This window comes from Alternaria arborescens (assembly GCF_004154835.1).
Source record: "Alternaria arborescens strain FERA 675 chromosome Unknown contig_17, whole genome shotgun sequence".
Lineage (NCBI taxonomy): Eukaryota > Fungi > Ascomycota > Dothideomycetes > Pleosporales > Pleosporaceae > Alternaria > Alternaria arborescens.
The window spans coordinates 488,534-515,976 of record NW_021167872.1 but is presented as its reverse complement, the minus strand read 5'-3'; the positions used below and the strand labels follow the sequence as shown (position 1 = coordinate 515,976).

The following is a 27,443-nucleotide window of genomic DNA, read 5'->3' as shown; positions in this document are numbered from 1 at the left end:
CAATCTGTCTAGGCGTTTCCCAAAAGCAAACATGGCAACACTTCCAACGGCTTCCTGACAATCTCCGGTGCCTGTACGCTCGAAACGTAGGCTGAGGCTAGTTGGCGACGCGAGCGCTCATTCGGACCGAAGGTTGATCTGCGACCTCATCCATATCCACGTCCACGGGACGCAATGCACTTGCTTCCTCGTCGTTGATGCGGGCGCTCATTGGTTCCAGGACTGGACTTGCTGAACGGGAGAGATCAAGTTGCGGCACAGTCAACCTGATACCGTTCTCTTGGTCAGGGGCTAGCAAGGTACCCTCGTCCACAAGCGAGTCGCGCTTTCTAGGGAGCTTCTGGCGCATCCCCAGTTCGTCTCCTACCATCTCGATGCTCTTGAAATACTGTCGAGTGTCAACGTCGGGTCAGCTAACATGTGTATTGATGCAAGTACCTTGACTGTCTTGACATGCAGCTCCAAGGTGGCGTCCTCGTCAACCACAATCATTGGGTGGGGGTGCATCTGCAGACTAGACAGTGTCCACATGTGATTCACACCACCTTCGATGCACCTTTGAAGGGCTAGAGCCTTGTGCGCACCCGTTATTATAATAACGACTTCGCGTGCCTGACGTCTGTGAGACTTTGCCAAGGTGCACGGTGATGTGACTTACATCCAGCACCGTCTGAACTCCAACTGTCAATGCCATTCTCGGCACTTGATCCAGATTGTTCCCGAAGAACCTTGAGTTGGCCAGAATGGTGTCGTACGCCAGTGTCTTCACACGAGTTCGAGACTTCAGGCTGGAGCCTGGCTCGTTGAAGGCAATGTGCCCATCTGGTCCGATGCCGCCTAAAAACAGCTCGATACCACCCGCACGCTGTATCTTCTCTTCATACTCATGGCATTCAGCTTCTAGGTCGGGCGCGTTGCCGTCGAGGATGTTGATGTTGTCAGGTTTCACGTCAACATGTGAGAAGAAGTGCTTGTACATAAAGCTGTGATAGCTTTCGGCATGGTCTCGTGGGATGCCGACATACTCGTCCTGGTTAGGTCAGCACCGCTCAACATCACGCTGCCGTGCTACACTGGGAACTAGGGTACTACGGCACATGCAGAGCGGCCCTTCATACCATGTTAAATGTGACCACATTGCGGAACGAGACTTGTCCCGCTTTGTGGCGCTGGACAAGATGCTCGTAGATTAAGACGGGACTGCTGCCAGTGGGCAACCCTAACACGAAGGGTTTCTCAGGTGTAGGGTTGAAGGCCTTAATGCGCTCTATGCTGAGGCGTTAGCTGATAACGAAACATGACAAGGGAGCAAGAGATGCACCAATGACATAGTCGGCGATGTATTGGGATGCAGATTTGGGGTCGTCTCTGATAATTAGCCGCCTACAAGCGGTAAGCAAAGGGTTAGACTTCAAAGGATTGCATGCTCATACATGATGTCTGTCTGTGCCACTGCGAGCGTTCTGTGCCAAGTGAGGGGTTAGAAGTCACTTTCCACAGCGGGCTGGCGATGGTTGTTATGAGAGTTTCAGCAGCTTCACGTCACTCTGGGTCAAGGTAGTATTGCAAGCTCGATCATCGTCCAAGGTCTCTTGGTCAACATGGACAACGGCCAGACTTGCCGCATCTGAACACGTTCTCCAAGGAGTTCTTTGTATCGGCCCGCTTGCTCACGATGCGTCATGCGATGGACAGTTGGAGGTGAACGTGGTGTTACAACGCGCCTATCTGCACCAGCTGAGGGGCTGCTACCATGTGCAATGTTACAGGAGCATGGCAGGAGGAGCATGGTCATCCTCATCGGCCGTGATAGCAGTGGAAACCTGATCGAAAATGGGTCGCGTACTAGCCGTCACGGGCAGCCAGCAACGAACATCACGATAGCGAGCGTAATTGATAAGGCCGACGTGCTGATGGAGTCGCAGGAAGACGATGTTACATTTCTGACTCGGGGTGGCGGGCGGAGAGCGTTGCACTTGTGGCTGCAGTCCGGCGTGTTCTAGCTCACAGCCCTGTGCTGGGGGCCGGCGATTCATCAACCAACAGTGTGGTCCCAGACGCATGCAGATCCATGCATCGTCGATAAGCAGGCTTCCGACGCCCCGCTTTGACCCCCGAAGGCTGTCCCGAGAACCACTGACAACCGCGACCCGGACACCTGTAGCCGTTGCTCTGCTGCTGCTTACTGCATCGTAGTACGGCCTTGGGGTGCGGATACGGCTGATTGCTGGCGTTTGCCTGGGCAGTGCCAACGACGCCAATGAATCCTTCACCGACGGCTGTCACTTGTGGGCTTGCAGTCGTTTATCTCCTGAAGCCAGAGGGTGTCGCGTGCTATTGCCCGCCTCGCTACCCCGATGCAGGTTGGCTGGGGGAGATTTGGTCGTGAATGGACCGTGTGAAGACCCTAGCTGACCAGATGCTTAAAACCAAGTGCCCCTCGCCTTCACCCCATCCAAAGCTCGTTTAATTATAGCTTGCCATCATCGTATCTTGCCTGGTCTGAGCGCGAACATCTAGTATCTTTATTGTGTCCTGCCTGCTCACATCTTCCACACCATCGACGACGTGCTTTTACCGTCTGTCAATTCCGATTCACGCGCTAAACGCCCACAACCCATCATCGCCTGGGCATCATCATGGCGACCACCGAGGAAAAACAGCCTCCACACGATGTCAACTCTCCGGAGAACTCGTTGACGGATACCAACACGCTTGATCTCCCACCTTCGTGGAAATACAAGCGCTTTACCGTCGCCGGTTTCAAGTTGCCATGGTTTGCATCACCACCTGTCCAACTGGTCATTGTTTCTTTCGTTTGCTTCATGTGTCCGGGCATGTTCAATGCTCTGAATGGCATGGGTGGTGGTGGCCAACTTGACGCAACCGCGAACAACCGGGCCAACACGGCATTGTACTCGACCTTTGCTGTTGTCGGCTTCTTTGCCGGCACCTTTACGAACAAGCTTGGCATCCGCACCTCTCTGTCTTTTGGCGGCGTCGGATACTCCGTCTATGTTGCCTCTTACCTATGCTACAACCACACGCAGAATCTGGGCTTCACCACATTCGCTGGTGCACTACTTGGAGTATGCGCTGGTCTGCTTTGGTGTGCGCAGGGAGCCATAATGATGTCGTACGTCAGCCCTAAACATCTCTCTCGGTGTGTACTAACAGCATCGTAGTTACCCACCAGAAGACTCGAAGGGCCGTTACATCTCATGGTTCTGGATGATCTTCAACTTGGGTGCTGTCATTGGTAGTCTGGTACGCTATCCTACCCTTGAGAACACTAAGAGATAGCTACCTATCAAGTACTAACTCTCCTAGATCCCATTGGGTCAGAATATTCACACCAAGACTGCCGGTACAGTCAACGACGGTACCTACATCGGCTTCCTTGTCCTCACCATCCTCGGTGCCGCTCTCGCTTGGACTCTGGTCGACGCGAAAGACGTCATTCGTGACGATGGATCAAAGGTTATCGTCATGAAACACCCTTCTTGGAAGTCGGAGATCGTTGGTCTTTACCAAACCTTCTTCACCGACCCTTACATTATCCTTCTATTCCCCATGTTCCTCGCATCTAACTGGTTCTACGCGTACCACTTCACCGAGATCAATGCTGCATACTTCAACGTCCGCACCCGCGCGCTCAATGGTGTTGTCTACTACATCATGCAGATTGTCGGCGCCTACGTCTTTGGATATGCGCTGGACATCAAGGGTATCCGCCGCACAACCCGTGCTAAGGCCGTATGGGCTGTACTCTTCGCGACCATCATGATCATCTGGGGTTTCGGTTACATGTTCCAGAAGACCTACGACCGTGCCTGGGCAGAAGACGAGACAAACGAAAAGAAGGACTGGTCTGACGCAGGTTACGCTGGTCCCTTCGTTCTCTACATGTTTTATGGCTTCTCCGATGCCGCTTGGCAAACCTCAGTCTACTGGTAAGTTTGAAACAAGAGTTGATACATTCAGATCAGATCGCTAACAGAACTAGGTTCATGGGCGCCCTGACAAACAATAGTCGTAAGCTCGCCAACTTTGCTGGTTTCTACAAGGGTATCCAGTCTGCTGGAGGTGCCATTACATGGCGTATGGACGACACTAAGGTCGCCTACATGACAATGTTTGCCAGCAACTGGGGATTGCTTGCCGGCAGTCTGATTATTGCTCTTCCCGTAATTCTCTGGAAAGTCGAAGACACTGTCGCCATTGAGAAGGATGTCGCTTTTACCGACGAGACGATCGCGGAAGTCGCTCCCAAGGCGATCGTCCACACAGCGCATAGCGATGCTGAGAAGGTCTAGTCCAATCATTGAAGGACACTCACGATTGAAACTTTATAAGTAATGACGGGGATTGGTTTACTTGTATTTGCTTGTTTATGATACCTCAAGTGGAGTTGCATTAGCGGGCCAGAGTTAAGGAGCTTGATTTCCTGACATTTAAACTTAGGCGGTCATTTACAGGTCTCTACATGACACCGTGGGTCACATGTTCCGTGGCACAGCATGCGGATTAATTTGACGCAGCCAGCGGTGCTACGGCACAGCAGCTTAGCTATATTCCTAATGAAAGAATATCCTTACAATCACTGTATGTGTCGTGCAAGGGTATGCAACGTAGTACTGTAAAGTTACTGTCTGGTACACAACAGCTGTTTTATGCCGCCAGTATCCAACCATAATCGATAGGCCTGGTAGCCTGATATCTGAACAATCTAAGCACCAGTGCAATATGCAGAACATTGTCAGCATCGAACGACCCGTCCAGCCAGCATGAATCGTCACGTATCTGCTCCAGAGGACCAAGAGCTCCGAGGAGCAAATCCTTCGCCCTACATACTGCATGAAAGCAATACGAGATACCACTCCTGATCGCTAATCGACCCTTCCAGACTAGCAAATCTCACAACAATCTGTGATTAGACCGGACCGAGGTCAGCAAAAGCGAACATTGCCACACATTCGTTCTCGACCCACAATCCGTCGAATACGATGTTCCAATGGATTCTTGGAAGTCCTCCAGTCCACATTCGGGATCGTTATTCCGATCAGAGCCATGAGGGAGGTGATGGTTACATCAAGGTAGTGCAGCAGGGCACCTAGCTCCCTACCATCAGCTAATCCCGCGATCCTCGAGTCCTCGTTATGCAAGAAGCCCGGAAGTACGCTACGTAAATATCTAATAACAACACGATCTTTTAAGGAAAAAACAATTAATATCCACAAGTGAGGTTGGATGCCATTGGACATTGCGCGCGCAAGCTTGCCTGCTCGGATCTGATCTGGTTGAGACTTGGCGCCAGAGGCAGCGGGAGGCACGTGCTTCCCGCTCACTCCAACATCCCGAGGCCTCGTCAGCTCAACGCCGCGTGCAGTCCTGCTTGCTACTCACAACAGAACACGTGCGAGGGACTGTGCGATGATCGCCACCACCGCATAACGCGTACAATCTGGTTGAATCATACCGCGGCAGATTGTCCACCGAAGTCCCATCACGAACGCTTAGGGCAAGATTTGCGGTCCCGATACGGCCTAGCGAGCGTAACGGTAGCAATGGCCGTCAGGAAACTTCCTACGAAACCCCACCAACGCTCGCCATGACAGTAACGCTATATTTCCGAATATCCATCCAGCGTGCCTGGCGCCAGCGACACGCCGTCGACTGCTGTTCGCGGCCAATACACCTGGCCTCCACGACTTCCTCCCCTGCTTCCCTTCTTCCTTTGGCCCCCGCGTTCACTCTTACGTGCTCGTCTGCCCTGCCTCAGCAGCGGGTCTCGCACGCCAGTCGTCGGAGCAATACCTGACTACGTCTGCTAGCGGATACAACCTCTTTAATGTTCTGACAAGCCATACAACTATGCTTAAGAGCCACCTGCGACATCGGTTCACTAATGCTCCCGGCCCGTGTCTAGCCCCCGTTCACTACGACATTCGCAGACTTTGACCTTCTTGCTGGGTTTTGCATTTTGAGACAACGCCTACAAACAACGTTCGTTATACATTTGAGAATCAGTCGTCATCGTCAACCATATTCACCGTGCCCCCTCCATGCCACCTCTCCGACTGAAACGCTTCAAGAGTGGCCGTGTCACCGTCGTCCCAGAGTCAAACAGTCCCCGTGACTTGCAGCAAGCAACAAACGAGGCTAACAATCATTGCTGGTACAAACAGCGTATGCTCAATTTCTGGGAGGGACTTCTTGCAGCTTTGGAAAGAATCGCCATGTTACCATCGCTCTTGCACTCCGTGCTTCCATCGTCAACCTCGCGACGTCGCGCGCGGGATGGACTTCGGACTTACGACCGGACAATGGACGATCTACTCCACGAAATCCAATGCCTACTGGAGGCACCATTGGGATCCGACAAGATGCTAGACATGTCTGCAAAGTTGCAGGATCAGTTTGCCCCAAGAATGCAGTCGAGCGACATATGCATGCTGCCATCGTACAATCACAAGTTACCTTCCGGTTTCGAAAAAGGAACTTATCTCGCTCTCGATGTCGGTGGCTCTACATTCCGCATTGCACTCGTGGAACTGAATGGCAGACAACCTGGTGCCAAGAACATGCGTATTGTCGTCATGAAAAACTACAAGATTGACGAAAAGGTTAGGCAAAAAAGAGGCAATGAGTTTTTTGAGTGGATGGCCGAGAAGATACAGCAGGCGCTTGCAGATCCTCAACTGAGATCCTCAACCAAGACTGAGGAGTTTCCCATGGGCCTGGCATGGTCTTTTCCTGTCGAGTTCGTATTCCCTATACACTCTACTTTGCAATGACTGACTGTTGCCAGGCAAACCTCCAGTCGAAGTGCCAACCTACTAGATATGGGAAAGGGGTTTCGTGCTACGGAGGGTGTTCTCGGTCAAGATTTGAGCGAGCTAATTATGGCACCGTGCAGAAAGAGGGTAAGTCTTGATCGCTGACACAGCCTCCTACAACTTCTCACATCTTCAAGGGCCTACCAGTACACATGGACTCCATCGTCAACGACTCATCAGCGACCTTGCTATCACGTGCCTACGAAGACCCTTCAACGCGTTTTGCCGTTATCCTGGGAACCGGGTTTAACATATCCGTACACTTGCCCGTATCATCGCTCGCGTCTACCAAGTACAAGGGTTACCCCCAGCAATGGCTTGATGATGCTACTCATGTACTCGTAAACACCGAGTGCAGCATGTTTGGCAAACACGTCTTTCCCACAACCAGGTGGGACGAACAGTTGAACGACGCACACATGCGACCTGACTTTCAGCCTTTCGAGCACATGATCAGTGGTCGGTATATTGGCGAGATCGTTCGACTAATCTTGGTGGAAGCTGTACAGACAGCAGGCTTGTTCAGTGGAGAGATACCACATCAGTTAGCTGAACCTTACACTCTCGACACCGGAACCATTGCCGCGATGGAGATGGATGACTCCAAACACTTGACAAGCGCTGCAGCTCTTTTCCAATCCAAGCACCCTCTGAGCAAGCCACCCACCTACAACGACATTCAATTCGTCCGTCAGGTCTCGCAACTAGTTTCCCATCGTGCAGCAGCTTTTCTCGCAACAGGTATCCACGCGTTGTGGGCACTTAGAACGAAATCAGAAGGCTTGACGCCTGCGTCCGCTGGTCGGATGAGCATAGGTTGCAACGGCTCCGTCATCGAAAAGTACCCCTTTTTCAGAGAATTATGCCAGTCGCATCTCCATGAGATGATTGCTGCTTCAGGAGCGGAATCAAACTCTGTCACTTTGGAGGTTGCCATAGAGTCGGCGATTTATGGTGCAGCTGTTGCTGTATGCTGTCTCGAAGGACAGTAGTCATTATGCGATGACGCACATGAATCATCTCGTAAATTCCCTTTATACCCTTTACTCACCGTTATTGTACATACATTTCAGTCACGTTTGTCCTTTCTTCCTTCGACTTAGAAAGACTTTTACAGCCCAGCAAGCAAGACTTTACGAGAGCATATGGGAGCTTTACTACACTGTTCCCTTTCGGCGTTTTCCTGGTACATCACATCGCGATGCTCTTGAGCATTTCGACGACCTAATGAAACATATTCTGATTTGCGCTTTCTCTCCCTTGTACTTGACACGTGATGAATAGCGATATGAACGATATCGCACATGGGGATATAGCGGTGGGAGAGCAAAATGGATCCATGCACCATATTCGGACAGAACAGATCGAACAAGCTCATCCTTCTAGACACGCAGTACGTAATTTGAGCTCCACTGCTATCTCTCAACATCACCATGCCACAATTGACAAACGTAACGCCTGATATCCACTTTCCAATACAAGTCCCATGTCAAGCAACGGAGCATACCAGCCCGAACCGGCACTCTCCGTCTACTGGTAGCGAGAAAATAGATAGGAGATACGATTCTCGCCTGCCACGTGGGTCCCAGATGGATATGCTGCAAACCGCAAATTGCGCCATCAATCCTTTGACCCACATCCCGAGGTACATTGCAGATGTACCCATTACCCAATTTACACGCAGGGCGACTAGAGACTACAGCCATAGCGCACATGACCGAATGCTACATTATGATAAATGGTCTTCTTTTTCTTTCAAATTCCTTGGGGACGTTCGGGAAACCGGCAGTTGCTCGGCTTTTCCTTTTTTTGGCGGCAGATGGTCGGAGGAGGAGGTGGTGGTGGTGGTGATGATTGACAATGCAATGTAATGCTACTGTTACACTCCACACTCCACACTCCAACTCCAACGCCAACACCAACTTCGGCCAGAAACACGCCCGAATATCACGATGCAGCGCGACACCACGACGCCGAATCTACACGTATGGAAGATGCGACGTTGTATGTAGAGTTACACTGCGGGGTGAAGATGATGACGACGCCTCCGTGACTACCTTGGCGAGATGGGTGGGTTTAAGGTTGCAAGTGCCATGTGATTGCTGTGGTTCTTCGAAAGGAAGGTTGCAGTCTTAACCTCGGCGATGGTCTTGGGGAAGATGTCGGCCATGTTTCCGTCATGTTACATCTGCGTGTAGTTTGCGTCAGCCGCATTCGCATCAAGCAATTTGTCGACTAGGAGCCTGGTGCCTGTGCCGCATTTCGACAGTACCTGGATGTTATATGTAAGCAGCTCGAAGGGGACAAGGTTGAATACGATGTGTGCGAGACGTTACTACATCAAACATGGAATGACAGTTGATGAATACGTGGACATTGGTATGACACGAGCTAGTGCAATGTAAGAATAAAGTGGTATAATAATATCTTGCCAAGAAGGGGAAGCATAGCAATCGTATATAGTTGACAAAGGCTCCCACGGTAGATTGAAGAAGATCCTGCTGTCGTAAAGGAAAACGCCAAACTCGTGCTGCCTCCTCGAACTTGAGAGCCTACTCAAAATTGAGAAACCCAAGCCCAAGACTCTTCTGTACTTCAGCCTAGCTCTTTTATCGGAGTGTAGGATCAGCTTGAAGATGAATTGCGGCTGGGCCAAAGTAAACTCCAACCCACAGCCAGTATTCTTTTTCGTCATAACAGTATTACAAGGGGAGTCATATGACTCAATACAAAGGGTATCATAACAAAACGCAAATCGGCTTGGCTCCCCTTACCAAGCATCTGAGAAGTACCGTTTCGACCGACTCTTGCCAGCATCTGCCTTTGACTCTTGCGGGAAAGGAGTGATATGATGGACAACATGTGGTCGATAGACAGCATCAACAGGCGGCATCCAGTCGTCCAGACCAAGCGGGAAATACTCGTAAAGCATGTCGGCACCTTCATCAGGACTGTTGATGATGCCTATCGAGAAGGAGGGTGGTCGCATTGGTGTTGCGCGTTTTCTTTGCTGTTCAGTAGGCGAAGGTGCTTTTTGTGGTTCGTCATCGGTAAGAGATAGAGTGACTGGGGCTATGGACGTCCGTTGTGGGGGCACGCTTCTTGAGATCTCGGGTGTTGAATGTGCATACGGGGTAGCATGTTGTAACTGAGACGAAGGCGGATCTGGCGGTATGGCAGTCATGGCACCTGCTGGCATCTTCCAAGCGAAGTCTGGAGACGGTGGCATCTCACTCGCGTTGAACTCAAACGGCATCTGTAGTAGGTCCATGGGCTTTGAGGAAGCTGCAGGTTGATTCGGTGTTTGTTTCGGCGTGGTCTGGGTTGTATCGCCCGTTGGAGTTCTGCTGGGCTGCTGGGGGGTTTGTACTTTGCGTGCAGTCGTGCCTCCGCCGATGGGCAAATCCTTCCGGGCCTGGAAGTTGCGAGGACTCCTTCCTCGTACGATGATTGCACCAGAGTGAACTTCGCAAATCGGCACTTTGACACCACTAGCGAGGGTTGCCATCACCTTCAAACGCACCACAAAATGCTGTTGGAGCTCCTTTCTTCGGCCATTGTTTGCAGTCGCTATCCGGAACTGTAGTCGTTTCCAGCTGATAGGAAAGCTAACGTACTCGGAGTCGATATCTTGGCCGGTTGAGAGATCAAGTGGGTATGTTGGTGGCTCCTTTTCGGTCTTGTCTTCGACGGAGGCGCCGCCCGTCGCAGGGGTTTTCCAAGGGACTGATATTATCTTTACCGCATTGCCCTCGAGCGACTCGGTGGCGGAGATGGTGAGTTCTTGGCCAAGAATGGGTATTTGTTCGCCTTGGTCGGTCATCAGAAACTGCAGGGTGCGAGGAAGGGTGATGGTGCCAGTGATCTGGAAGAGATTCCTCCTGTAGCAAGTCAACTCGGAAGGCGCCTGGACGTCGGCTGCGGTTGCCCAGGGAGACTCGGCCAGAAAGAACATGCCATGGAGCTGGGCAGACATGGATATGGAGACTCTCTGCATGGTATAGGTGAGGATGGTGTATGGTACGACGGGCAGAGAGAAGCTGAGGAGCTTGTTGTTGCTCTCGATGCTGGGGCTCTCGGGCATGCCATTGTGGTCGTGTGGGTGTATCGACTGCTCGTAGCCGCTCTGGACGTCGGAGAAGGGGTCCTCGTAGGTGCTCGGGTAGCGCTTGAGTTGGGGCGGGAGCTGCTGGAGGTGGTATGTCGAGTAGGCGTCCTCACTTCTGCGCAGACGAGTTAGCTGCTGTCGGGCGCGTGCGGCGCACTTGACCTACCCGATGAACGTCTCGGCGTCGAAGTTGGAGCGCTGGTCATACTGGAGCGGCACGGGCATGGACATGTGCTGATCGGGGCCCGTGACGGTCTGGAGGGGTATGTATGACATGGTGTTTGTGTTGAAGTGCTCCATGGCTCGGCACAGCCTGGCTGGGGTCGAGGGAGAGGTCGGCGTCGATTTGGCGCATGCGCGCAACAATAGCTGGAGCGCGGCGACGGGCAAGGCGCGACCGGCGGACACGATGGTAGGCAGGCACGCAGGAGTGTGCGCTGGCGGGTCGTGGTTGTGCTTCAGCGAACGCTTGGGGCTGGCTCTATCTCTCTCTGGGGTTGGAGGTGGAGAGATGCGGCAGGCGAGCAAGCGGAGAAGACGGGGACTAAACAGGCTGCACGCTGCTGCTGCACTGTGCGCTGGAGAGCGACACCCGGGGCGAAAAGGCACAGAGAGGCTCGCGGCTGGGGCTCACACAGAGCGCACCAAGAAGAAGACTTGGTAGCTGTCTTGCTGAGGTTGTGCGACGACACATCACATGCGCTTCTGGCCAAGGTCGGATGGGTGCACTGCGCAAAGGGTCCCGCCTGCTGTGGGGCTCGGCAGGGGAATTTACCAACGGGTATATCAACGGGAAGGATACGCTTGGCCTGTCTTGAGACATGCGATGCAGAAGATGCTCCGACACATGTTGTATACCTCCCCAATCCTCCACAACGCACTGCGCCCTGGCACGCGGCTTCTTCGGTAGCCCTTCTCGAAGGGACAAGCCGAACGCTGATCACCCTACGCCATCGCACCAGTGGCGCTTCAGCCTCCTACTCTAGCTATGGACCCGCTCAGCTTTAAAAATAACAACCACCTCTGCAACCACCCCTAATCCGACGTCGCCATCTATCACGTCTGTCACCTCAAACTATTCAGCGGCACGGAGAGGCCGACAGACCCTTGGAGGGAACCATCCGATCCGAGTACATCAGTCCACGACCGCACGGCTTTCTACATGCAATGACATCACATTATGGTACAAGCGGTAGTCACAACCAATGGGACGCCTGCCCGTACCGGATACCAAAAAAGCAAACCAAAACACGAGCCTAGAATATTCCCAAACGCCGACCCAAGAAGCTTTGGACAAAGTAGCCAGCGCCCTCGGCCTCTGACGGGAAGAGCCAGCCCAATCATGCGGGCGGGATCATAGTCCATGTCGCAGCATCGCAGCTAACTTCCTCAAAGTTATGCATGACATCGAATCCCATTGCCGAAAAGCCGTCAAAGTTGCCGTCTCCGTCCATCTGTCTGTGTCAGTATGCTGTCGTAGCCGACCGACCGACGGCTACTCACATAGTCGAGCAAGCATGCGTTGCACCCCAGCTGCTTGATCTGCCGCATGCCAAGAAGGATCAGCCCCTGCAGTAGTGTCGAGTACTCTCCTACTCCAGGTGATATGACGGGCGAGGAAATACCTCCAGCCGCCTCGTTGAGGTGCTTCAGCGGAGGTATGTACTCAGCAAGTCGCGAGTGGTTGTTGTAAAGCACAACAGTACCTACCAACGCGCCGTCTTCTGGTCGCTTAGCCCGAATAATACCACAAGCCGTCGGGTCTGTGAGGGCAAGCTTGTACACCTCCGCTAAGCCTTGGCGATTGCTCGTCTTGATATGGTCGAGAATAGGTCCTGCATAATCCCATCCGTACACAAGGTCAAATTGTGCTCCTGCACTTGCTAGACTCTTGGCCATGCCAGTGGGCGGAGTCCATGTCTGCAAATTGCGCGCAACCATGTTACAGACGGGACGAGAAAGTGCTGCGCCCCAGCCAAGCTGAGCAAACCACGATCGAAGTCGTTTGCGCTCATTTCCATGTCCGGTTGGGATTCCAAGATACATACTTGGGAGGCGTGACCCAAGCTGAAATCTCTTGATACCCTCCTTCTGCAGAAGTGTCCGAATAGCTCGGTTGTGCAGCGAATGACCAATCGAGAGCTTTCTCCTTGCTGGGTCTACAAACAGAGCCCCAATCACACCGGTGCCTGTGGCCTTGAAGAAGTAGGTCGAGCAGAATCCATAGAGTGCTTGTGTGCTGCTGTTTCTGACGACGAAGTGTGATTCTTCTACTTCCGGGTGGTGCAGGATGAATGAATTTGACGTCGCGCTTGCCATCTCTGACCGTTGGCTCGGAGCTGTGCTTTCAACGACAGCTGCGACTAACGTATCCAGAGCGTTTCCGTCTCGCTCTTCGTTGAAGACTGCACATGTGAAGGTACTAAGTCAGTATATGTCTCACATGCAGTTCGTACAGCCACGACTTACTCTCGACTAACCAATGCTGCTTGCTTGGGTGGAGCTTTTGGCTTTTACTGATAGTGCCCGGTAGTGTTCCAGAAGGAGTCAATTCACCATACAGTACCCTGACGAGGGAGTTGAGTGCTGTCTCTGTGAAATCGTAGGTGCCTTTAAATTTGGTGTACAAACTCAGTATTTCTCTCATATGCAGTTCGTAAATGGATGTCACTTACATATGTATGTCCCAATCGATGTATCGATTGCAAAATCGTACGGGCTTGAAACTGCTACGACGATCAGAGGTTTTTCGCGCCTCTCGCCACCAGTCGTGTACTGCATGTTGCAAATCATTGAGACATGTTTGGTGAAACCATGCTGGTACAGATTCCGGTTGGCGTCAGCCGTAAGTACGATGATTGCACTTGCCCGATTAATGAGATTTTCATGGACTGGGCGAACACCGTTTGCAGTGTAAGATGTGTGAAGTAGTCTCCCGTTGCGTTGCCTGGCGAGAGAACGGCCCAGTTCTCTAAAGACTCGTTCCCCACTCATTACTGACGAGCTCCGATCCCATACAGCAGGCTCTGGCGAATGACCTGCTGCACCGTTAGCAGCATCAGATATTGCTCGTGACGCCGCTGATGCAGCCAAGGGCTTCACAAGTGGTGTCAGCAGAAGAAGCTCTTCTTCGCTCTCAAGTATGTTCGTTAGCGGCAAAAGTCTATTCTTGTCCCGGACGACTGTGATGGAGCTGTTATACGCTTTGGTCGATAGTGCAGTATGCGAAGGCTGCAGCTTTTCCAGGTAGTTGATGCCTGGCGGGTTCAAGGCTTTTTCCCATGATGTGCACTTCTTCTTCATGGCTAGCACGCGTCTGAGTGAATTGAAGATGCGCTCTTTCGAGACCATCTCCGTCTCGATGCCAGTCTTGAGGCCTTTCAGCCCTTCTTGTTGAAGCGAGAAGGATCGGCATAAAAGTACCACATCGCATCCAGCATTGACCGCCATCACTGTACCGCCGCCTACACCAATGTTGTGACTGAGAGCATCCATCTCCAAACACTCCGAGACCACGACACCATCAAACTTCAGGTCTGTTCGAAGAAGTTCGTCGACAACTTGCTCAGACAAACAAGCATGCATCGCATTCAGTCCGGCCGATGACATGGCGCAGCCACCAACCATCATGGAATCAAGGCCCCTCTCAATGGCCTTCTTGAACGGTATTAGAGCGCTTAGGCTAAGTTGCTCTAAGGATTCTGTGATGATAGGAACGTCAAGTGTCGAGCCTAGAAACTCCAGATTACCGTAAGAAGGAAAGTGTTTACCCAAAGTCACCACCCCGGCGTCCTTGTAGCCTGCCATGAAGGCGCAGCCAAAGGCAGAGACTTCCTGGGGATCGTCACCAGCCGTCCTTACTCCTAAAGGCTGGTTGCGTGCATTGGTGAGTACATCCAGACACGGACCGAAGATCCAGTTAATGCCACACGCAGCAATCTCTTGTGCAGTCGCCTTGGCTACTTCGAAAGCCAGCTCGGTCGAGCCTGTTGCTGCCATTCCCATGTTACTGGGATATTGGCGGATGTAGATGTCATCGAAAAGACTGTTAACGCCGCCATTTTCCTGATCGATCCCAATGGCCAGAGGAACAGGGTGGCCCGCATCGTGAGCAATCTTCTGTAGCTCATAGATAAGCTGGGTAGTATCTTCGGCCGCTGTGGCAAGTTAGTAAGAGAACCCACGACGGCAAATAGCCACAAAAAGCGTAAGCTGCTGACATTTCAAATTCTTGGCAGTAAGTAGTATGCAGCCAACATGATGTTCCTCAATCAGCGTACGAATGTGGGGAGTGACCGAGGTGCCATCGAAGCCCATCATGAACAGTTGGCCCTACAAAGCCTCCGTCAGCGAATCCCGTGCAGCATGGGCGGATGCGACCCACCATAGTCCTACATCACGGGCAAGTTAGCCTGGCTCTTTGTCACATTGCGCATTCTCAGGGTGAGAGTGGGCACCATGCTCACCTATCGAGGTCGTCCCAGACAGGATCCATGTTCTCGACCTTGCTCATGATGACAGCGCCGTCGCGTCGCAATGAAGCCCTGAATGCGACGTGGAATTCCGGGTGGGCACCAAGGCTTGAACGTGACTCGCAGATTGGTAGTGGATGAAAGATGGGGAGGATGGCACGGTAGCATTCACGCCATTCCAAGCTGGGGTACGTGGTTAGCGAGCCGCTAGCTATCGCAAGCCCGTCCATCGTTACACCATCCACCTCCTCGACTATCAATGACATCCACTTCGATGCCACCTCACATGCAACCGTGATACACGCTGATTGTTCGGCCAAATGTGATGATCACCATGTTACCTCGATCCCACACTCCACTCAACCTAAGCAATTGGACAACGTGCCTTATGGCGACGATACAGGTCGTGCAAGGCAAGTTTGCCCGCCATCGATGACTCAACAGAATCATCGCATGGAGATAGGCGTAGGGATGCAATCGCGATAGAAGTAGTAAACGGGCTGCAAGTCTCTTTGTAACAAGTATCGAGTTTGCTCGCCCAGGCACAACTTACCACTCCTTCCACTTCCAGTCGATTCTTGAACCAATATACACTTTTTTTCCCATCTAACAAGGGTCTACTACCTAGCAGGAAACTAGGCTCTCGCAACCGACAATGCCATCGGTTGCACCAGTGCATCCTGGGAGTTTCTCGGGTGTCATCAAATTCACCAACTGCTTATTGGTAAAAGGCAATGCTTTGGTCAACCAAGACTTATGGATAAGCTCTAAGAGCGGCAAAGTTCTAAACGGACAAGAGATTCTCTACGAGTATCGCACTGCACCGGAACAAATTGTCGATTTGGGTGGACGCATCCTCTCGCCAGGTCTCATTGATACCCAACTCAATGGCGCATACGGTTTCGACTTCTCCGTGCTCCCAGATGAAGGCACATCGGCCTACGCCAAGGGAGTGCATCGAGTCAATCGAAGCTTAGTTGCAACGGGTGTCACATCATATCTGCCAACCTTGACTTCACAGCTACCAGAGGTTTACCAACAGACCCTGCCATTCCTAGGGCCCTCAGGCGCCGCTCGCGATGCATCATACGGATCAGAATCTCTCGGTGCCCATTGCGAAGGACCGTTCCTGAGCCCTACTAAGAACGGCATCCACAATGCTCTCGTCCTACGCGAACCAACAAACAATGCCTCCGACCTGGAAGCCTGTTACGGCAGCGACAACCTGCAGAAGCCCTCGCCCATTAAACTTATCACCCTTGCACCCGAACTTCCCGGTGCCCTCTCATCCATCCCCCATCTCAACTCCCTCGGTATACACGTTTCGATAGGGCACTCGGAAGCAACCTACGAAGAAGCAAAATCAAGCATAAAATCTGGTGCACGAATGATAACTCACCTCTTCAACGCTATGCGTCCTCTTCACCACCGCAATCCTGGCATCTTCGGCCTTCTCGGTACACCGTCGTCGTCTATCCAGAAACCATATTTTGGTATCATCGCGGACGGCATTCATCTTCACCCGACTTCTATAAAGATAGCATGGAATGCTCATCCAGATGGTCTGATTCTCGTTACCGATGCCATGGGGTTGGCAGGTATGCCCGATGGGACATATGATTGGACAAACGGGTCGCGAATCGTCAAGCAGGGCCCGTTGCTAACACTCGAGGAGAATGGTAAAATTGCGGGAAGTAGCATTCAACTTGTGGACTGTGTTAGCAACTTCTTGAATTGGACGGGGGCTAGTGTGCCCGAGGCCCTCAAGGCGGTCACTGAGACACCGGCCAAGATGCTGGGACTACAGGGTATCAAGGGCACGTTGGAGGAGGGTGCGGATGCAGATTTGGTGGTATTAGATTTGCAGGAAGATGAGGGCGGGGAAAAGAAATTCGTTGTGGATGAGGTGTGGAAGTTTGGGGTTAGAGTTTTCGATCGGACGCAGGACGAGTGATCAAAACACTCTTTCACAATTGGCATGGTTGTCTTGTCGTATGCACAGTCAGCTTGTTATGTAGCAGTTAGGGTGTTTCTAAAGAACGGCATTAGTAGCGCAACATCAGCACCATACACCCAAAAACGACAACCCTCATAATGTAAATAATCTTGTTCTTCTATCTATCTGTTTTCAATATGAACTCACGCGACATTTGTACTCGCGGTTCTGAACTCTCACCATCTCAATATATACAAGTTAGCATAACAACGATAAGCGCCAAATATAGCCTGCGAGGCCTGCTTCCCGTCCCCAGAGATGATACAGAAAATGTGAGAAGCTATGAACATAGCATACAAACGTGTTGACTGGAAAGGAAATGAGACGGAAACACCGAAATATGCCAGATATGCGTCGAGACTCGTAAGTCCGTAGTAACAAAACGCCGAGGAACACCAAACACATGTAATATACCCAATGCCCGTGATGAAATAAGTATCCAAAAATCGTGCTCTAGCATCATTGCGAAAAGGAAGAGGCGCTGTGAATTATGCCAGTCGTTCACTTAAACATCCACTGACAGTGACAGGCATCCGAAGGATCCATACGACGCTGTATATCGGGAGAGCTTTCACGCTTGCCCTTTCTGTCGAACGTGATTGTCTGGGAGGGCTGAGCAGCGAAATACTCTTCATAGCTAGGATCTAACTCTTGCAGCCATATTCTGATGGGACTGTCGTTCGGGGCGGGTGCTGTTGTTATTTCGTAATTGTCGAGCAGGAGCATTTGTTGGCAGTACGGTTGCGGCGAATCAGGGAGGCGGCGTTCCTCAATCTTGACGATCCGGGGATAGGGTGGCATACGAGGGGGGGAAGAGGCATCTGAAGCGGAATCTCGTGCCGCAACTGGGGCTGGCACTGCCAAGTTGACAGGCGAAGGCGTTGCAGACACCTCGGTAGTCTGTGTGGGGCTTGCAGAACTACCGACTGACGATGCCACGGCGATGTTTACAGCACCATCGTCAGTTGGTTCAGGTGTGGGCGTAGGCCATTGTGTAGGAAACGACGTGAAAGAAGCAGCTGTGGAGTTGTCATCGGCGTAGATATAACCCTCGATATAGGTGTTATTCCAGTAGCAGTACCAGGGATAGTCGCCAGGTTTGACCTCGAAACGCTGTCGGTATTTGTTGTCCTGTCGCTTTGTGAGTGCTGACCCGAAATTGAGCTCATCGGGTGGCAAGATGACGATTTTGTCGTATCGAGCAGAAAAATGGTAAGCTGGACCATAAGCTTTGTAGTCTAGGTCGAGCACTAGTTCCATCGGTTTGGTATCAAGTAAAGGAGTCTGAAGACCGTATAGTATGGAGCCTTGGGGCACAGAGGGACCAATACCCATGGACGCAACTTGCTGAGTTTCACCAGCAATAACAGTGTCGTTGATGGTTATGACAAGGGGAGCGAAGGTCATCTTACATGACCATGCGGAGTATTGGTTCGCCTGTGTTAGGCATCCAGGGTTGCTCTCTTGTGGTATACCTAGAGGAAGTGCGAAAGCGCCAGTTGGTAGTGGTAACAGTCCAGCCGGAGTCGAAATGGGAACTGCGTCGAAGAGTGACCCGTTTTGACCTGTAACTTGGGGTTGACTAGCAAATGTTAGTTACGTAAAATATCGAAGAATCACAAACACTTACGCTTCCTCATGAGGGTTTTTGCTCTCATCTTGATCGTCATTGTCGTCATGTTTCTTGGCAGCAAAGGTGCCAATAGCTGCGCCGAGAGCGACGGCAAAGACCAATATAAGAATGAGAACCACAAGGGCCACGCCCATAGGCACCTTTCCCCATAGCTTCCTTTTCCGCCAACTGACCTTGCCCTCGACTGGCTCCGCCTTCTCTGAGAAGTGGTTCTCCGTCGCCAACAAAGATGCAGAAGACGAGTCAGAAGCGTCCGCTGGGACAGTGCCGCTTTGCGCGGAGGTAGAGTTGGAGTTGGCAGGGGCCAGATTACCGGTCTGGGTTTCGGGTCTCTGAGGTGGTAGGCGGGCGGGTATGACAGATGGTAGCAGAGGAACGGCAGGTAGAGGAGGTGGCGAGAATGAAGTAGTGCTCAGCGGCGAGACGGGTGATGCGGGGGTGTTGAAAGGATCCTCTGCGTCGACCTGCACAGGAGCAGGAATAACACGTGACGAAGCGCTTGCCTCGGCTGCCAAAGACGCCTTGGTTGGACCTTCTTCTGGATATCTTGAGTAAGGTGGAAGCTGCTCCGTGTGTCCGTCGGGCCCTATGATGTCCTGCTCCTCGCCGTCAGGCCCGAGGACTCTATGATAGCCGTTGTTCAGGCCCGGAAATCCCACGGGAATAGCCGACTGGACCTGAGGCACAGGCGCCTGGGCTGGCTCGTCTGGCGACTCTTGGTCGACAATACCGCTTTGCGAGTACATGGCGTATGGGTGTGTCGGCCGTTGCAGTGACATTGATCGATGCGGTTGGCGCTCGGTGGAGCTAGTTGCTACGCTAAGTGGCCGTGCCATTGACAGCTGAGGATACATGCCATATGGATGGCTGGGGCCCGTCTCAAAGGGGTTCTCAGAATTGCTGGTCGTCGCAAAGGACCCGGCAGAGCTCACTGAGTCGCGGTGTGCAAGGGGCGAGTGGTGGCTGGGCCCACGGTTGAGGGGCGGTCGGCCGTCTTGTGTCATAGAGTCCCGCACCTTGGCGGTGCTATTTCGCGTTGCCGTCCTGCGCAAGTCGCTCTCGGGGTGTTTCGATGTCGATGCTTGTCGTTGCGGCGCGTCGCCTATCCGGTCGTGGTTCTGGCGGCCGCCCTGCCATGCCTCGCTCGTGTTGGCTGGTCGGAAGCCATCCGAGACCGAGGGCATGAAATCGTCCTCGTCCGGGTCGATTTCGTAGTCGTCGCCAAAGACATCGGGGTTGCTCAGCCGCCGCGATGGCTCGTCGTCGTTGCTGTTGCGTCGGTCCATGACGCCGAACTGTCCCTGAGAGCCACAAAGGCCCGTTCCTCTCCCCTTTCAGTCCTCCCAGCAAGCGATGCAGTCGTCTCGTCGTATTTTTGCTCGATGCGGTGCGCGCTCTGCAGCGATGGATGGCGCGCGTGTAGCGAGTGTGGTGCGAATTGGCGTGTGTCGTGTCGTGTAGTTGGTAGTGGAGAGAAGGTGCATCACGTTTGGCAGAGGTTGTCCTGAGACGCTGGCGCCACTAAAAGGCGCACGGGCGAACACCAGCCTTGGAACCTTGGAACCTTGGAACCCTCGATAAGCAGCCCTTCGAGAACACAAGCCCTCCCCCCGCCTGGACCAACTCATCAACCTTCCACCTTGAATCTCTCTCCATGTATCGTCTCTTCGCACTGTATGTCTGTCAACGTTGCCTGAATGGCTGCGAGCACACTTTTGCCCCTCTCGCGTTAATATACGGCTACTTTGGGACTGCCCGATCTTAATCATGTCTAATATTGGGACGGCTACTTCCACTACTGCTAGACAGAACACGTTCGACAGAACTTATCGACCACTGTATTCTCCGCTATGCAAGTAGGATCCAGTGTGCATCCCATTTTCAAGACCAAATTATCTGGCAAGACAAGACAAGCCATGCGGTGCTTTTATATACTCGCCTACTGAGCATGTGAGGCACGTGTTGAACATGTCATCCACAGCGTCATCTGCCCAGGATGTCCCAGTCAATTTTTCTGGTTGGATGTCAAGTGGTGGCACATTTTCCACTCTATAGAGCGGATAATTTCCATCTACTCCGAAAGACTATAGGTAGTTGACGCTACGGCTCTCACTTCTTATGCTATCCCCATCCGTTGTGCGAATCTCGGATATCTTTATGTTACTCGTAGTTCTGGCAGAAAGGAGTCGAATTCAGCAGTCTCGTCCGACTACTCCTGAGTATATCTGCTTCCATAAACACAACTCGTAACTCGGGTCTACAGGCAACAGTATTCTGTCCTGTTCTGCCGGTGCCAGATACCTTGCAGCTGCACCGAGTTGGAAGTTTCGCAGCCATCATGACGCGGCATTACGCATACCGTGGAGGCTGTGTCATGAGCACACGGCAAGTACTCTTCTTTCGGAGAGTATGAGGTTGGTAGGGGTGACTTGTTGTGATGGGCTGATGGTTCCTGAGTGCCTGACTAGCTAGTAAATCCCTGCATGCCAAGCGCGGCGGCGATAGGTGGTCGAGCGAGTACTTCTCCCGCTCGGATGAAAAGGGCCAACTCGCCATGTTAGCAGCATGGTCGTGTGAAGTCGGGATAAGGGCGAAGGAGCATGCGCGTCGTGTCAGAGAGAGCAAGGCGGCATGCACACTTTTCTTTTTCGTGGTATGATTGCCCCGCTATCAATACCCACGCCGGTCTTCGCAGCCAGACCCTGAATGCACCGAAAAGAATGTACCGAAAATCTCAGGGACTAGCAGACACAACAATCAAGCGCGTGGGCCGCTGTTGGCATTGTTGAGGGCTAACTTGTGCACAAAACCCGTTAATTCTCCCCTTTCGAGACTTGTACCCACGCCCGTACTAGCATTGCCACGAAACTGAACTGATAGCCGCTACTAAACTGCACCTTGCCATTGTCGCGTAGGATTTACTCGTCAAACTACTTAAGGCGGTGAACTCCCCTCCCTGGCCAACACACTCCCTTTCTGCTCCCCTCACAACATTTCTGTACTCTTGCAAACATGGCTGCTCGTCCTTCCAACATCGGTATCAAAGCCATTGAGCTTTACTTCCCCAGCCAGGTATGTCGTCCATGCGGCAAGCGCGGTACTTGCCGTCCCAATGCTCACGCGCTGCTTTGCAACAACGCATGCTAACAAGCCGTCCACAGTGCGTTGACCAGGCTGAACTCGAGAAGTTCGATGGCGTCTCTCAAGGCAAATACACCATTGGTCTCGGCCAGACCAAGATGTCCTTCTGCGACGACCGTGAGGGTGGGTTCAACATTTTCTGACTGCATGCTACATGATACCTAGAGGCAAGACTGACACCCTCTCTACGCAGACATTTACTCCCTCGCCCTGACCACCGTCACCTCGCTGTTCAAGAAGTACAACGTCGACCCCAAGAGCATTGGCCGTCTCGAAGTCGGTACCGAGACTCTGCTCGACAAGTCCAAGTCCGTCAAGTCTGTGCTCATGCAGCTTTTCGAGGAATCTGGCAACTACAACATTGAGGGTGTTGACACCGTCAATGCATGCTACGGTGGAACCAACGCTCTCTTCAACTCCGTAAACTGGATGGAGTCATCGGCCTGGGACGGCCGTGATGCCGTTGTCGTTGCTGGAGACATTGCGCTGTACAAGAAGGGCAACGCCCGCCCGACTGGTGGCGCTGGATGTGTTGCCATGCTCATTGGTCCCAACGCGCCCATTGTCATGGATGCTGGCCAGCGTGGCTCTTACATCAGGCACGCATACGACTTCTACAAGCCCGACTTCACCAGCGAGTACCCCGTCGTTGACGGCCACTTCTCGGTTCGCTGCTACACCGAGGCTGTCGACGCCTGCTACAAGGCCTACAACGAGCGCGAGAAGACTCTCAAGTCGCAACAAAACGGAAACGGTGTCAACGGCAGCCAGGAGCTCGAGACGGCTCTCGACCGCTTCGACTACATGGCTTTCCACGCCCCCACCTGCAAGCTTGTAGCCAAGTCGTACGCGCGTCTGCTCTACAACGACTTCCTTGCCAACCCTTCCAACCCCATCTTCGCCGAGGTTCCCGCTGAGCTCCGCGACCTCGACTACGCCACCTCTGTCTCTGACAAGACTGTAGAGAAGGTCTTCATGGGTCTCGCTAAGAAGCGCTACGCGTCTCGCGTCCAGCCCAGCATCCAAGTCCCCACTCAGTGCGGTAACATGTACTGTGGTAGTGTCTACGGTAGCTTGTGCAGCTTGCTCGCCAACATCAGCAGCCAGGACCTCGAGGGCAAGCGCATCGGCATGTTCAGCTACGGAAGTGGTCTGGCCTCCTCCTTGTTCTCCTTCACCGTCAAGGGCAGCACCGAGAACATTGCCAAGCAGCTTGACATCCAGAACCGTCTCGAGAAGAGGCGTGTAGTCGCCCCTGAGGTCTACGATGAGGTAAGTCTCTTGAATCCTGGTTCATCGTGAAGCATTCTACTAACACTTTCTTCTAGATGTGCAACCTCCGTGAGCAGGCTCACCTCCAGAAGGACTTCACTCCCAAGGGAAGCGTTGACACCATTGTTCCCGGCACCTACTACCTTACCGGCATCGACAGCATGTTCCGCCGCTCCTACGAGGTCAAGCACTAGACGACCAATCTGCCACATTATACCCCCACAACTTCATTTCTTCCTTCGCTTGCATTCTGAGCATTTGCGGGAGTCATCTCCATGATTCAGCTTAGACTCGAAAGGTTGCATCATTTCACACTCGGCGTATGGGATTGTGGTCCCACTTTGTTGACCGTAGGGTAGTGTGAGGACGTGGTATCACGATATTACGATGGATGACAGGGATGGGAAGGATTATACAGGTATATTGTCACGATCTGCATGGAGGCATGACAAGAGTTTTGCCGCCTTAATATTGGCTTCTGATCGAAGCATCGACACTGTAGATAGACTAATATGATGTTCAAACTTGTAACATGGTCCCACAGCAAGGCAAAAGACTCATCCAAACCGACATCGGCATTGGCATTGGCATTGGCATTGGCATCCAAAACTCAGCTAATTAATCTTGAGTCGCATTGTTCAATACTAATCCTGTTGTGGAATTACTCGACTTGACCAATTTTGGACGAATCGAACCTCGGCTCAAACTCCAGCTCCGCGTCGCGATTGCCGCCCCGCTGGGAACCTGGAAGCTTACGACTCCAACTGAGCGCCCACTTCTTCCTCAAACCAACCTGTCGTCCTTGTAGTCGCGCATTTCAATCAGCGTATATCATCATATCCACTTTCATCATGGGTAAAGAATTGGGTCCTGGCGTCGGCTTTGAGTTTCCCTCGTATGAGGTGAAATGGCTCAAGCGCGACCTGCTGCTTTTTGCGAACAGCATTGGCGCTACCTACCCAGATGAGCTACACTTTCTCTACGTAAGTATATCTGATGGAACTAAGACCCATCTCCAGCCTCTATACACGCAAGCCACAAGCTTTGTAATGCATCTAACATGTCCTGCAGGAGCTCCATCCCTCGTTTGCCGCCTTTCCGACTTATCCTATCATCCTCCCTTTCAAGCACACGGACCAAGAAGTCATTGACTTTTACGCGCGCAGCAATGCAGAGCCTATTGAAGGTGTTCCCAAGTTCGACACCAAGCACATTCTCGATGGCGAGCGCAAGATCCAAGTCCTCAAACCACTTCCTGTAACAAGCGATGGACGCAAGTTTGAGATCAGGAGCAAGGTACTCGGTGTTTATGACAAGGGCAAGGCTACCGTCGTGGAGACGGAACAACGCCTTGTTGATGCTGAGAGTGGAGAGACCTACACCAGAGCTGTAGGCAGTGGCTTCTACGTTGGCCAGGGCGGTTGGGGTGGACCGAAGGGTATGTCTTTCTCGTGAAGCCTTCACAGCGCTAGTAATCTAACAAATACGGACAACGTTGAACTAACCCATCCGCAGGACCCAAACAGCCCAACTACCCTCCACCCTCGCGTAACCCCGACCACACCCATGTCCATCAAACCACAATGGAGACAGCACACCTGTACCGTCTGAATGGCGACTACAACCCTCTCCACGCCGACCCTGAGCCAGGCAAGAAGATGGGCTTCGGTGGCCCCATCATTCACGGTCTGTTTTCCTGGAACATGTCTGCACATGCCATCTTGAAAGCATTTGGTGGCTCGAAACCTGAAAACTTGAAGGAGTTCCAGGCGAGATTTGCGGCACCTGTCAAGCCAGGAGACAAGCTGATTACGGACATGTGGAGAACTGGCGATATAAATGCTGACGGGTTGGAGGAGATTAGGTTCATCGTAAAGGTCGAGGGAGGTAAGACTGTTCTCACCAATGGACGCGCGCTGGTCAAGTGCGAGGGTCAAGGCAAGGCGAAATTGTAGATAGACCTATATTCACTGCATTGCATTTTCAAGGATGTGCAAAGGCCATTTAGGTAGTGCTACGTATAAATCTTCCTGAAATCAACTTGAAATATGCGCGCATACAAATATATACTTCATCTGGACAGCACCTCGGCAGCATGTCTAACATGCATCATAGGCGCCGAGACAGGCTAGATCCTCCGTCATCACACAGCAGCCCGCAGAGAGATCAATCTGATAAGATGAACATGCAGCTCACGTGAACAACAGGGATGTTGTTCTGCCGCGTCAGGGACCGAACTGAAGCACGAAACGCAAGACCATTTCGAGGTCGGTAAGCACGGCAGAAATGGCTTTTGGTATTTGCCTGATGGAGCAGGCCAAACTCGCATGAGGTTTCAAACTCAGTTGCGATGAAACACACTTCGAGTTGAGAAGCTGAGTTGTTAGAGAGAGAGAGGTCATTCTATTCACCTCTTCTTCCAAGCTTCGTATACGGCCACTTAGTCTTGCTGGGCATGAACTCTACTTCTCCTGTGTGCGAAAAGACGTTCACTCTCCCTTCCCATCGAGTAATCGCCCGTGGTTCAGTACAGCGACCAGCACGCAGGTACAACTCTCTGCCAATCGCGCATCTTCACAACCAATCATCGCGATGCTCTTTACCCTCCCATCCGCCCTTCTCCCAACGCTTCTCCTCCTCTCCAACCCAACAACCGCCTACAAACCCCTATCAGATGCCTTCCTTCGCGCAATCCCCTCCCCAGACGCTGCGATCGACTACAAGGACGGCCCTCTTCTCGCTCCTCTCCTCATCCCCCGCGTTCCCGGCACCCCAGGCCAAACCCTCGCCCAGCAACATTTAGTCTCGTACTTCCAAACCGAGTTACCAGCCTGGAATATATCCTGGCAAAACAGCACATCCACAACTCCGACATCGCGGGGTGCAGAGCTGCCTTTTGCGAATCTAGTCGTAAAGCGCGAACCACCATGGGTCAGCAAAGGACAAGCCAACCTCCTCACGTTGGTTGCGCACTACGATAGTAAACTGCAACCTAGCGGCTTTATCGGTGCGACAGATAGTGCGGCGCCATGCGCCATGTTGATGCACATAGCCAAAGTGATTGATCCATACATCCAGCGCATGTACGATGAGATGTCTGCGTTACAGGAGGGTGGTACGGTGGATATGGACATGGGGATTCAGATTCTATTTCTGGATGGTGAAGAGGCGTTTGAGAACTGGAGTGATACTGATTCGTTGTATGGATCGAGGTACGTTCATTGTCATTCTCCGATTCTTGATCTTACCACTTCCCACTCACATGGTACATACTAACACAAACTTTGTAGATCCTTAGCACAGGAATGGGCCTCCACCTCCAACCCCCCTTCTGCAGCTTCGAAGTTCTACCAAAACCGCACTCCACTATCTCAAATCTCGCTGTTCATGCTCCTCGATCTCCTGGGTAGCGCATCACCCATAGTACCATCCTACTTTCCCACAACGCACTGGGCGTACCGTCACCTCTCGACCATAGAATCACGACTCAGAGATTTGAAACTCCTCGAATCGCAGCCCAGCTTGCCTTTCCTACCTGATGTCAATGGGACTATCGGGAGTGGTGGTATCTCTGATGATCATTTGCCGTTTATGAGCAAGGGTGTAGAGATATTGCATATTATCCCAAGCCCTTTCCCCAGGGTGTGGCATACCATGGAGGATGACGGGGAGCATTTGGACGGAGAGACAGTCAGAGACTGGTGTAAAATTGTTGGGGCATTTGTATTGGAGTGGTTGGATATGATGGAGGTATGGGATGAGCCCGGCGAGGGAACAGGTCAGAGAAGGTGGCTAGGATAGTTGAAAGCCATAGACGACACAACGAGGATAAACATTTTAGAGCCGAGTCATGGCGACATGTACGAAAAAGTGAACTTGATGTCTCATATAGTTATGTACAAAAAAGCTCGCCCATATCCATCATATCACCCCGACCCATGTCTCTTCGATGACGATGCGTATGAATTCATATCGTTAGTAT

At 52.2% G+C, this 27,443-nt stretch overlaps 10 protein-coding genes across 10 annotated transcripts; 6 read left to right on the top strand and 4 right to left on the bottom strand.

The window, feature by feature from the left end:
- Positions 1-97: 97 nt before the first annotated feature.
- AA0111_g7615 (hypothetical protein) lies at positions 98-1,121 on the bottom strand (the record flags this gene model as incomplete). The annotated part of the gene is made up of 4 exons (XM_028653971.1): positions 98-388; positions 439-612; positions 659-1,030; positions 1,119-1,121. The coding sequence occupies 4 exons, from the start codon at positions 1,119-1,121 to the stop codon at positions 98-100; spliced, it is 840 nt and encodes a 279-aa protein (XP_028504973.1).
- Positions 1,122-2,639: 1,518 nt separating this feature from the next.
- Positions 2,640-4,316, top strand: AA0111_g7614 (UNC93-like protein; the record flags this gene model as incomplete). The annotated part of the gene is made up of 4 exons (XM_028653970.1): positions 2,640-3,136; positions 3,186-3,267; positions 3,331-3,953; positions 4,007-4,316. 4 exons carry the CDS (start codon positions 2,640-2,642, stop codon positions 4,314-4,316), a joined length of 1,512 nt encoding a protein of 503 aa, XP_028504972.1.
- A 1,749-nt stretch (positions 4,317-6,065) lies between these two features.
- On the top strand, positions 6,066-7,831 carry AA0111_g7613 (Hexokinase-1; the record flags this gene model as incomplete). Its single annotated transcript, XM_028653969.1, has 3 exons — positions 6,066-6,763; positions 6,812-6,926; positions 6,977-7,831. The coding sequence occupies 3 exons, from the start codon at positions 6,066-6,068 to the stop codon at positions 7,829-7,831; spliced, it is 1,668 nt and encodes a 555-aa protein (XP_028504975.1).
- Positions 7,832-9,609: 1,778 nt separating this feature from the next.
- On the bottom strand, positions 9,610-11,247 carry AA0111_g7612 (hypothetical protein; the record flags this gene model as incomplete). The annotated part of the gene is made up of 2 exons (XM_028653968.1): positions 9,610-11,062; positions 11,114-11,247. 2 exons carry the CDS (start codon positions 11,245-11,247, stop codon positions 9,610-9,612), a joined length of 1,587 nt encoding a protein of 528 aa, XP_028504974.1.
- Positions 11,248-12,287: 1,040 nt separating this feature from the next.
- AA0111_g7611 (hypothetical protein) lies at positions 12,288-15,460 on the bottom strand (the record flags this gene model as incomplete). Its single annotated transcript, XM_028653967.1, has 7 exons — positions 12,288-12,401; positions 12,451-13,352; positions 13,417-13,557; positions 13,623-15,104; positions 15,168-15,279; positions 15,332-15,338; positions 15,414-15,460. 7 exons carry the CDS (start codon positions 15,458-15,460, stop codon positions 12,288-12,290), a joined length of 2,805 nt encoding a protein of 934 aa, XP_028504977.1.
- Positions 15,461-16,074: 614 nt separating this feature from the next.
- On the top strand, positions 16,075-17,373 carry AA0111_g7610 (hypothetical protein; the record flags this gene model as incomplete). Its single annotated transcript, XM_028653966.1, has 1 exon — positions 16,075-17,373. One exon carries the CDS (start codon positions 16,075-16,077, stop codon positions 17,371-17,373), a length of 1,299 nt encoding a protein of 432 aa, XP_028504976.1.
- A 543-nt stretch (positions 17,374-17,916) lies between these two features.
- Positions 17,917-20,334, bottom strand: AA0111_g7609 (hypothetical protein; the record flags this gene model as incomplete). Its single annotated transcript, XM_028653964.1, has 2 exons — positions 17,917-18,997; positions 19,046-20,334. 2 exons carry the CDS (start codon positions 20,332-20,334, stop codon positions 17,917-17,919), a joined length of 2,370 nt encoding a protein of 789 aa, XP_028504852.1.
- A 1,726-nt stretch (positions 20,335-22,060) lies between these two features.
- AA0111_g7608 (Hydroxymethylglutaryl-CoA synthase) lies at positions 22,061-23,655 on the top strand (the record flags this gene model as incomplete). Its single annotated transcript, XM_028653963.1, has 4 exons — positions 22,061-22,120; positions 22,210-22,312; positions 22,383-23,461; positions 23,518-23,655. 4 exons carry the CDS (start codon positions 22,061-22,063, stop codon positions 23,653-23,655), a joined length of 1,380 nt encoding a protein of 459 aa, XP_028504853.1.
- Positions 23,656-24,312: 657 nt separating this feature from the next.
- Positions 24,313-25,416, top strand: AA0111_g7607 (hypothetical protein; the record flags this gene model as incomplete). The annotated part of the gene is made up of 3 exons (XM_028653962.1): positions 24,313-24,444; positions 24,533-24,899; positions 24,977-25,416. 3 exons carry the CDS (start codon positions 24,313-24,315, stop codon positions 25,414-25,416), a joined length of 939 nt encoding a protein of 312 aa, XP_028504846.1.
- Positions 25,417-26,053: 637 nt separating this feature from the next.
- Positions 26,054-27,262, top strand: AA0111_g7606 (hypothetical protein; the record flags this gene model as incomplete). The annotated part of the gene is made up of 2 exons (XM_028653961.1): positions 26,054-26,673; positions 26,752-27,262. 2 exons carry the CDS (start codon positions 26,054-26,056, stop codon positions 27,260-27,262), a joined length of 1,131 nt encoding a protein of 376 aa, XP_028504847.1.
- Between the last annotated feature and the right edge of the window lie 181 nt (positions 27,263-27,443).